Genomic DNA, 11846 nt, shown 5'->3' with positions numbered 1-11846 from the left:
ATGACTTTAAGTCTATGACATTATTATTTATTGATTTTATTTTGTTTTATTTCTTTGATCACCAACTGCCACAACAACACACTTGTTTTTTTATGCAGTACTCCTGACGAACTTCACCCATTGCCCGCATCGTACCAGCTCTTAAGGTAGCTTGTGTTGGAGCAGCAGGACAAGCTCGCCATCCCGCTCGCTGCTTTCCTGCATTACTGCTCACCAAAACACAACGCACCCAGGGGAGAGATAGATACCATGGTAAATTGGTAACCTATTTACCATGGTATCCCTCCCCTGCGGCGGCTGCTCTTGATCTGCAGCTGCTCTTGATCTCCGTGAACGCACCCGCTGTCTCCAAACCTTGCAGAGCAGCACACTGAAGCGCTTGAAAACACAGCACAACATTCCCTAATAACACTTGCAATGCATTATGACTTCAAAGGTATGACTTTAAGTCTATGACATTATTATTTATTGATTTTATTTTGTTTTATTTCTTTGATCACCAACTGCCACGACAACACACTCGTTTTTTTTATGCAGTACACTTAGAAAAAAGGGTACAATATAGAACCCTAAAAGGTTCTATCTGCTTGTATAGATTTGGAACCATCTTTGGAAGAACCCTGCATTAGAGGTTTAATAAAGATCCACCATGGTTCTTATATTAATGGTATAATACAGAACCATAGTGGTTCCTCTGAAGAACCTTCTATTGAGGTTTAATATAGAACCATAAGAGTTACACTATTGAACCTTACAATTAACATTCTATGGAGGGTTGTTTGGTTCATCTGAGAAAAAACAAATGTATACCTTTAAGAGCTCTTCACATCCTTTAGAATCCCCCAACCTCAGAAGTGTAAGTGCTTTGATAAATCACTCAATTCAGGATGCCAACAATTTATTTATTAAACATTTATATAACAATTTATTGTTTTTACAGGTTAAACCATTAGAGTAGTTTCAGTTTCAGGTTTAGTTATATACAGTTTTACACAGTTTTATTCAACCTGTGTGTTTTTAATAATTAAACCATATTATTTACACAGTGAAAAAAAGGGTCTCGCAGCAAACTGGAAAATAAATCTATGCATCCCACAGATTTTCCTGAAACTTACACAAAATACATTTTCAAGAACATGTAATAGACCTTGAAAAAGCTGAGATAAAATGTATATTGAAACTGATGAACGTGGGTTTCTTTTTTCTTATTCATTTTTTGGTGGCACAAATTAGAAGAGCTACAGTACAGTATTTAGATCAGAGCTTATTATGAGTTTATGATATCTATAAATTAAGACTGAATGTTTATTAGTTTTTTTAGATCAAAACTTCTATTAAAAACTATTTACATTTGTTATAAACAATTAATTTTCTAATCAGCCATTTACATTTAAAATAAATACTTTTTTTGATATGTACAATTACATTTTTATATCAAACATTCTGTTTTTGTAATCAAATTAAATAGTTGACACAATAAATTCATTTAATTTCAGTTTAAATGTTAAAATGGCATTCCATCAGATCAATATAATTATTCCCCAAGTAAAAGTGCAGTTATTTGACTGTACATCTTTAACACTGGCAAAGGTACTTTGTCAGAGGTACTCAGCTTCATGAAGTACCTTTCCATGAAAGTCAGAAAATTTTTTAGAGCTTTAGGATACTCAATGCCCAAGGAAAAATAAAGAGAAAAAATACATTCAACAGCAAGGGTGATATCCATTCCTGGATAATCACTGAGTATCTCAATTCCATCAACACAAACAGAGATGTCATCTGCTGCCAATGGGCTTGTTGTTCCCTTGAAAACGATAGTTGGCGTAGGTGATGGTGGTACCTGTATAGATTTTAAAATAATAATAATAATTAATAACTTTATTCAACAATAAATTATGTGAAATTGTACTTCAGCAGCATCTCACCATACCTACAAGCAGTGGCGGCTCGTGTGGTGGGGCTGCGGCTACTTTAAAGGGATTTCGTAATATTCCTCCCTTTAAAAACATTTAAACTGTCGGATCTCACTTAAAACAGCGATGAACGTCTTAAACTCCTGTTAATTGCCTACAAGTCTCCCTCATAATTCATTAAGTACACATTTATGGCAAGCCAAATTAAGAGATACCTTTAAATATTTAACAGATATCTTTAAATATTTCAAAATATCCTTAAATCAGTTGAATATATCTTAAAATATTTTGAAATAATTAGAGATATCTTAACATATTTTAAGATATCTCAAAATGGTTTACAGATATCAGGAATTAATTTGGAGATATCTCAAACTCATTTTGAGATATCTCTAAATGATAATTTGACTTTGTATTTAACATTGAAAACATCAATTCAGTTAAGCTACATTTGAAAAGTAGAGCTCAATTAACTTACTTGGTCAACAACAAACAACAGATTTTCCCTCTCTCGAAACAAAGCTGGCAACAGCAACAATGCAGCATTCATTCTCAGTCCTAAAAAAACAAATAGGGTATCAGATCATATACAAAGTACAAAGCAAACGGAAGAATGTTGAGCAACCCTGGTCTGAGAGGTACAGGATCTTTGGCTTTGCATTCCACCAGTGCTCTCAGTTACATTCATGAATTCATTATTTGCTAAACTGCACAGATAAAGAATAGTTTAAAAATGATTTAAAGGTACCTAAAAAAACACACACAAGACTGTAGCTCTCCAGGACCAGGACTGACCACCACTGATACAAACGTTATTGTGGATTGGAGCAAAAAAATGTTAAGAACAGTATCAACAAAGTTTCTAAAAATCTGTTCATGCAGGTTTTTCGCATTGGTTTTTATGCCCCTGTGAGAGTTAAATACCAGCTATCTTCCCCATGAAATATTATGCTCTAAGTGTATGAAATGAAGTTGCATCATTTTCTGTTTAATAGTTATTTATAGATCCTATTCTGAGATAGGTCAAAACAATTTGATGTACAATAAATATTTCTTATACATTACCATTTTCCTGTGTCTTATCTGAAGCATCTTCAATGTAGGACATCACAGTAGTTAGAAGATGCCCACTAGAAAGTCTGAAAATAGGATCTACCATTCTGGATAGGCCACTCATTAGGTTCCGTTCCAAGTTTACTCCAAAACGTAGTTCTACTTCGTGCAACAGCTAAAATACAGATGCTAAAGTTATTATTATATTTATTTATTTATCATATGCCTTTATCCAAGGCGATATACACAGCTGTAAAAAAGAGTTGAATACTTACAAATAATGTAGTAGTTAAAAAAATCAATAAATAAAACAAAATCAAACTAAACTGAATGCGAGCAGAAAGAAGTTGCATGGGAAAAACCAGGAGCAGTGGAGTTTTGTAAAAGCTGGAGCAGGTGGATTGCTGATGCAGAAAGGTCACCTAGGAGGACTAATTAAAGTGATTATACATGCTTATAACTAAAAATATTAATTTCTGATCAATCACCATAGTAGAATAAAAACTAGTACCTACCAGTTTAGGATGCTTTAGGAATGGAAACAGACCAAGGACTTCTTCAGTGGACTTCTTCTCCATCATTCTTTCCCGAGTGTGTACAGTACCATGCTCGTCTTCTCCTGGGAACTCCTCACTTTGCATCTGCAATATGTATCATAACGTTAAGTAATTCAATACTTATGATCAGGCATTTACTGCATGTATTCTCTGTGCTTTTCTTTACTCTGGAAAAATGCTAAAGATCAAGTACTCTCCATGAAAGCCAATTAGCTAATAAACTACACAATCGCATGTATGTACATATATAAAGTATGTAATTCTATTTCAATCTATTTCTGTCAATGCAGATCCAAGAGTTAGGCTTACAGATTCTCTTCTCTTTTCCATGAGCGGTTGCTGTTGCTCTGGTGCACGCTTCCTTCCTCGACCCACAGCACCAAACTTTTTTTTCATGTCTTCTACAGTCTCCACTGAAATAAGTGTCTTTCTCTCTTTTTTGAATTTATTTCTCAGTATTTCAAGTAGAGTAGCCTGAAACAATGATAGAAAGTTAAACCTATGTCCATTATCTGGCTATAAAAAATACATATCAACTAGTAAAAATATATTTAACGCTGCATAATTTTGACAAATTAATGTTTATTCGACTATTTCTTTTATGAATATAACTACCAAATGTATACTCACATATCCAGTTTGGCTGTCATCCCTTAGAAATCTGTACTTACAGCACAAAGTACTTAGCACAGTACTGTACATTATGTGGTCTGGATACCTAAATATACAGATTAGAAAATAATATAGGCATATGAATTGTAAGTGAATTGTAAGAAAAATATATATTTGAGAAATAATGTCATGAAATACAGTTGCATTTTACAATTGCTTTAATTTACAAAAAAACATGCTGAAAAGCATTATCAAAATGAATTTAATAAAACTTTTTCTCTTGAATAAAATATTGCTGTTATGATAGATTTTAAAAAAAATAGTAATCCTTTTAAAAATGAATGTGCTATTTTATGTTATGTAATTATTCTAAAATTGGTTGCCTATGTATCTAAAACAAACACCGAAATCTCAGTTCTTACAGCGTATATTTGCTGAGGTCATCAAACAGAGTCTGTATTAGAGCTGCACGAAGGGCAGATTTGTCTTTTGATTTGAAACCAATGTCCTTTCTATCAAGGGCCATCTGTACAACTGGAGGAAATATAGGCAATGTATAACATGCGGTCCAAACATGAACACTTGTTGAGGTTTGTGGCACTTCTCTGCATTCTACTGGTAGCACCTTCTCTGAAACAATATGCTCATTTGCTTTTGTTCTATGAAAATACAAAAAACAACAAAATAAAACAATATTTCATAATTTTAATCACCTGAAAATATCTAAAGACTTGATATTTAAACAGAGCCTTATAATATAACAGCCATATTAATTTTCTACACAGAAGTTTAAAACCATACATTCCCAGTCCTCATTTTCAGGAATTAAACTAGTGAAAATACCTCTCTCTCTCTCTCTCTCTCTCTCTCTCTCTCTCTCTCTCTCTCTCTCTCTCTCTCTCTCTCTCTCTCTCTCTCTCTCTGTGTTTCCATAAAAAAATGTACTCCCATAATATACATCTTTCTTACAATACAACATTACAATACAAAAAGCGTACTGGTAGTAGTAATTTATACTTTTCAAAGTGATTCCTGTATAGTATGTGGTATTTAAATGTAAATACTAAAACACAACAATAGACTAACATAATGTATAATATATTTGTCATTACATACCTTTTAAGGTTCTCGAGAGCCTTTAAAAATTTGACTTGGTCCTTCATAGTTCGGAAGATTTTTCCAATCATATGTTCTGTCAGACCTAAAAGAGTCTCACCATCTATTTCTTCACTTAATGAACAAAAAAACATAACATTAATCAGAAAAATAAGCACCATTGTTAACCTGCCATTGTAATTAATTTCACAGTTTTAAATGCAAGCAGTACCTTATACACAGTATGATGAGGTGCAATATATAAACATCCATCACTGTCTTCATAAGCATCGAGTGCATGGTAGTCAACTTCATTGCCAGGTGTTAATGTACACCACTCATGCAAAGCCTCTATTTTGAAGGCATGAAGGTGAGAATTAAATTCCAGACCAAAATACAGTGATCGAAGTGGTCCAAATTCAGCTAGCAATCTGGGGTAGTGTACCAAGTAATGCAATTTTGGTATAAAATTACCAGGATACAGTCTATTAAATTCACTGAGAAATTCTCCAATTAAAATCTGCAAATGTGAAAGTGACGACTTTTTCACAACAGGAGACATTACAAAGTCTACTATTTCACGAAACAGAAGGTAGTGCTGCCAGTGTTCATCTTCTGTTGGGACAAAATGGCCAATTAGAAATGGAAGAAATTTAAACATGCACCATTTTTGAATGGCAGTGCCAGGAAAAGTACCAGCATTTAAATGCTTTAATGACAATTTAACTGGCTTTCCTTTCTTGTCATTTTGTCCAAAGGAAAATAAATCAAGTTCAGTGTTAATGTTTTGAACAGAAACAATTTGTCTTGAATGCAACGTGAGCAAAAGTTGTCGTAAAAGTAATGGAATAACTCCTTCAAGGATATCATGCATAACATCTGGAGGGAAAGAAGTTGTAGTGTCAAAATACGGTAGCTGTTCAAACGTACATTCAGCAACAACTCCATACGCTATACTGGCAACTTCTGCATTAACCTCCCGTGAATGCAAATGTGATCTGTGAGCATCAGATGCTCGAATTATCAAATCATCCTCAGAGTACTTGTCTGAAATCTCTTCATGCAATATCATGCAAAATCTGCATATACGCCCAGTTAAATGAACGTTTAAATCCTGCCAAAGCATGAGATGAAAGGTTGTCCCCTGATATTGTTACTACAGCTCCACAAAAATGTCTAGTTCACCATTTACTGTTACTTGAATACCATCTGTGAACAACACTTTTAGGTCATTTATTAAAGGTTGTAGTATGTCACTATAACTGTATTTTGTCTGCAAAAGTTTGTATTTTACTAGAACACACAAATAAATGTGACTTAGTTGTGATCTGTATTTCACAGATGCATTTCCTAAAGTAAAATAGAAAGCACAAACTTTATGAATTGTTTTTTTGGAGCCCAAGGGGTTAACAACCTCAAATTCATCTGTATATAGGTGAATCCTAAGAAAGTGAGAATTTCGGGGAAATTGTTTCTGAAAAATGTCACTGTCACAGAAGTCACATAAGTAATCGCCAGGTTTTGATTCAGTTTCTCTGTTTACACATTTCCAGATGTCTTCCTGTTTAAGAAGGTCCAAGATCGGTACATAATAAAAGGAAAATGTGATACAGGTTCAACAAGTCCTAGAGTTTCTTTGCAAAACTCAACCAATTTATAGTCTGTGGCAACAAAGTCTACTGCTTTGTTCAGGACATTTTCTTCAGCTAATAGTTTGCTAAGCTGTTCATAACCTGGCGTGGAGCAACCTCCACACCTCACCCTCTCTTAACTGGAGTTCCCCAAGGGTCAGTCTTGGGTCCTCTCCTGTTCTCTCTCTACACCCGCTCCCTGGGCCCCCTCACAGCATCCTATGGTTTCTCATACCATTTCTATGCTGATGATGCTCAGATTTTCCTCTCCTTCCCCACCTCTGACTCCACCATCTCCTCCCGTATCTTTACCTGTCTGTCTGCTATTTCCTCCTGGATGCACTCGCATCACCTCAAACTCAACCTCTCTAAATCTGACCTCCTTTTCTTTCCCTCCTCCTCCCCCTCCTTTGATCTCTCTATCTCTGTTCCTCTGGAATCTACCACACTCTCTCCCTCTTCCTCAGCTAAGAACCTTGGAGTCACCCTGGACCCCTGCCTCTCTTATTCCCAGCACATCTCCACTCTGGCACGCACTTGCCGATTCTTCCTGAGCAACATCCGAAGAATCCGACCCTTCCTCACAAACTATGCTACCCAGCTCCTGGTTCAGGCCCTGGTAGTCTCCCGCCTAGACTACTGCAACTCCCTCCTGGCTGGCCTCCCTGCATCCGCCACCCGTCCGCTCCAGCTCATCCAGAACTCTGCTGCCCGCCTGGTGTTCTCTCTGCCTTGCTTCGCCCACGCTACTCCACTACTCCGCTCGCTCCACTGGCTCCCGATCACCGCTCGCATCCAGTTCAAGACTCTTGTACTAGCCTACAGATGCCTTGATCAGACTGCACCCAGCTACCTCCAGACCCTCATCTCTCCCTACACCCCCACTCGACCTCTCCGCTCCGCCTGCACTAGAAGACTGGCTCTACCTCCGCTACGCTCCCCTGCCTCCCGAGCCCGCTCCTTCTCCACCCTTGCTCCGCAGTGGTGGAACGACCTTCCTACAGATGTCAGGACTGCCCAGTCCCTGACCACATTCCGGCGCCTCCTTAAGACTCACCTCTTCAAACAGCACCTGTAGAACTCCTCTGTTGTATCCTGGGACACTATCACCCTTCATTTAAATATGCTTTATTTTGCTCTTATCTGCCCCCTATTTTACTGCATTTAATCCTGTACCTCAGAATATTGTAATCTGCCAAGTGTTTAATCTGTAGTATTTTGTACTTAATCATATCCTGATGTAACTATCACTATTTAATCATATCCTGATGTAACTTTCACTATTATCTGCTGTATTATTGAATTGTGGTTTGTCACACTTGAAAAAATTATTGTATTTCTTGTTCTTATTGTATGACTTGTATTGTAACACTTGAATGTGTTTGTATTTGCTTGCGATTGTAAGTCGCCCTGGATAAGGGCGTCTGCTAAGAAATAAATAATAATAATAATAATAATAATAATAATAATAATAATAATAATAATAATAATAATAATAATAATAATTCTCTTCAACATTGAAGCCTGCTTCATTTAAACACTGTCTAATTAGTTGTGAATAATTTTCATGAAAATAATCTAGAATGAATTGTAAATTATGAACCAAGCTGTCCTGGACTACTTTAGGTAGTAAATGCTTTTCTTGGATTTTTAAAATAAATGTGGCAATATTTTTTGTTAGCTCAAACTGGAAGTCATGCACAGACACCTGACTGAAATTTTCACTACAGACAGAAAGCAAAGCAGTGTCAGAGTCTCTATTACTTTCTGGATCTGCATAATCATTGTTACAATCCAAGGATGTTGACTGCTGTCCTCTGATGTAATTTGTGTGATGTTTATAATAATGCTTTCTCAAAGAATTGACGGTTCCAAACTGTTTTCTGCAGTTTTCCACACTACATCTGATAGTGAAATGAGGAATGTGTTGGTGAGCAAGCTCTAAATGAGACAAATATTTTTTAACTGTGTACTTTATGACACTACAACAAGTACATTTGTAGACTGGCATATCAATTTTGCACCTGTAAATGTTGCCGTGAAGTTGCCCAGACCTAAGCCAGAAATCCACTCTGCTACATTTTCAACAGTCCATTCCTCCACAGCTGACTTTTCCATATTGTGCTACCAGGCATTCACCTTTGAATCTGAAAAAAATGACAAGACCGTTTACATGAGTATTATGTTGGAAAGATACATCTTATAAGTTTTCAATTAAAAGTTTTTTCAAATTTGGAAATACAGTTTTATTGTAAGCTTACATTCTGTGTTATTATTAACTATGATCATTATGCAGTTTAATGGCTTTTTTGAGACCGATATAACCGATTTTCTATATGAGTTTTCAACTCTTAAGTCTAATAATAATACTGTAATTATTACTGCTGCTCTTCAGTTTGAGATTATATATATATATATATATATAAACTGCTCATTGCTAATTGGTGTTGAACAAGGCTAGCCTACATACGACTCCTCCCCTTCAGTCGCTTCAAAATGTAAAACCCGGACTTAAAATATGTGATTTTTTTTTTTTTCTCTCAAAAAACATTAAAATGACAAATATGAAATAAATAATAAAAATAGGTTTAGAATATACCCGCATCCACCACAGCGAGCCGTTAGCCTTTTTGAAAGTGAACGTTCTCCAGCTGTGAAACTGGAGCGGCCAGTGTGCTCGAGCGCTCCGAAATTCAGCGGTTTTTAGGAACGGTTAGACTGCGCTCTGGCACAGATTGAACGCATATATATATATATATATATATATATATATATATATATATATATATATATATATATATATAATATTTTTTAAAGAAACGGGCTAGTCCTAACTAATGAATGTCTTATATATATATATATATATATATATATATATATATATATATATATATATATATATATATATATATATATACATTACATCACTACCACAAATTAAGCCACACTCTACAGTACAGTATTTTAACGTTATTATTTTACAATATTACAAAGTAAATACAAGTAATGGGAAGCTATCGAAGATTGCTTCAGATTGTATGGGTGACAAATTAAACAGTGTAGCTTTAAAAATACATCATTAAAAAGTATATTTTCCCCCTAAAAAACACAGTAATTTGTGTGTGCCTCACCAACTTTGTAACAGAGGTTGAATCTTTAATCGTAGTCTATTTACAGTGAACCCATTAAAGTTACTAAATGTATCTCAAATGTAATAGTTACATAATCTAGAATTCGGCGTTAATCAATAAAACATACGAACAATAGTAATAATAACAATTATGACACGACTATATTTGATCGGCTTTCGGAGCTGCGTCTTGAAAAAAAAAAAGAAACTTCCAGAAGTATTTTTTTTTCTTCAATTCTGACTATTTGATTATCGTTTTCAGTCATTGGTAAAATTACCTCAAAATATAAAATTGACCCACATAATTAATAAAAGCAAAACCTTTTTTGTTTACTCATGAATGTTTTACAGTTATCTTTTTTAAAAGTTTTCATCGATTAACCATTTCAAAAATCAAGTATAATATAAATTAACATTATTAGGATTATTAATAGACCTTACCCACCTCAACACTTGTCGCTGTGAGGAAAGGCATTCTGTGCTGTGAAGAAAATACCCGCCTCGAGCGGTGTGGGTTCCTTGGCAGCGATTGGTTGAGGAGGCACTCTCTGTTGCTGGGGCAGCTCCAAAGGGAAAGCTCACTGTTCGTGGACCTCTGTGGACTTTTTCTGCTTTAGTGACGTATCTATAGCTTGAAAGTCTCAAACAGATTCTCCTCAGCGATGTATGACAAATATTATGTAGTGTGATGCATGTAAATGTTACATATTAATTTGTTATATGTATATTTTTAATTAGCTAAAGATAATGTCGTTATCCAAGCCGTTACACGACTGCAATCAATAAAACGAGTGTTATATTATTCAGTATGATTAAAGGGCCTTAAGAACCGTTAAACCTTAAAGAAAGAATAAGTATGAATGAGTACAATGACACACTAACATATTGTTTTAAATTTTTTCTAAGAGTGTATACAATATTTTACTCTATGCATTCTTTTCTGTTGAGCACTCCTGACACCGTTGAAACGGTGAGTCTCAGGTCGCCTGCGGATACATAAATCCAATCATTGCGTCTGAACCTGGTGTGTAATCCCAAGGTAACTGCTCACTTTTAACACGATTTAAGACGTTAATTCACGTTTTAAGTAATACAGTGTCCCCATCAAACATGTTAAAGGAGAGATTCGGAAATAACATTCAAACCTATGCGCGAGTAAATACCATCCTAACTCCTAACATCCAAAAAAAAAAAGAAAAAAGAAAAAAAAATAACAATAATATATATATATATATATATATATATATATATATATATATATATATATATATATATATATATATATATATATATATATATATATATATATTTGCATGCCCCGGGAGCTACGATATGGAGTCTTTCCATCCACCTCCGTTTGCTTCATTCCGGAGGTGCATGCAATATATATATATATATATATATATATATATATATATATATATATATATATATATATATATATATATATATATATATATATATTTGCATGCCCCGGTAGCTAAAAGCTTAGTTACGGCTCTGGGCAAAACCAACGCCCTTGGCCAGTATACAATATTTTTCTCTAGCATTCTTTTCTGTTGAGCACTACTGACACCGTTGAAACGGTGAGTCTCAGGTCGCCTGCGGATACATAAATCCAATCATTGCGTCTGAACCTGGTGTGTAATCCCAAGGTAACTGCTCACTTTTAACACGATTTAAGACGTTAATTCACGTTTTAAGTAATACAGTGTCCCCTTCAAACATGTTAAAGGAGAGATTCGGAAATAACATTCAAACTTATGCGCGAGTAAATACCATCCTAACTCCTAACATCCAAAAAAAAAAAAGAAAAAAGAAAAAAAATAACAATAATATATATATATATATATAT

General features: G+C 34.9%; 1 protein-coding gene across 3 annotated transcripts; it reads right to left on the bottom strand.

Annotated features, from left to right (window-relative positions):
• Positions 1-860: 860 nt before the first annotated feature.
• On the bottom strand, positions 861-11079 carry LOC131736855 (uncharacterized). Of its 3 annotated transcripts, none has more exons than XM_059022306.1 (10): positions 10437-11079; positions 8886-9008; positions 5252-5365; positions 4558-4794; positions 4154-4241; positions 3833-3997; positions 3482-3607; positions 2979-3141; positions 2392-2471; positions 861-1840 (listed from the first exon to the last, which is right to left on the bottom strand). In XM_059022306.1, exons 3-10 carry the CDS (start codon positions 5320-5322, stop codon positions 1535-1537), a joined length of 1236 nt encoding a protein of 411 aa, XP_058878289.1. In that variant the 5' UTR covers positions 5323-5365; positions 8886-9008; positions 10437-11079; the 3' UTR covers positions 861-1534. The 3 variants fall into 3 exon arrangements, with proteins under 3 accessions (XP_058878289.1, XP_058878290.1, XP_058878291.1); XM_059022307.1 differs by having other exon boundaries at positions 4558-4669; XM_059022308.1 differs by lacking the exon at positions 4558-4794 and having other exon boundaries at positions 10437-11078.
• Between the last annotated feature and the right edge of the window lie 767 nt (positions 11080-11846).

Source organism: Acipenser ruthenus, chromosome 4 (genome assembly GCF_902713425.1).
Source record: "Acipenser ruthenus chromosome 4, fAciRut3.2 maternal haplotype, whole genome shotgun sequence".
NCBI classification, from domain to species: domain Eukaryota; kingdom Metazoa; phylum Chordata; class Actinopteri; order Acipenseriformes; family Acipenseridae; genus Acipenser; species Acipenser ruthenus.
The sequence above is the reverse complement of the archived record's forward strand: the minus strand, read 5'-3'. Positions and strand labels throughout refer to the sequence as shown.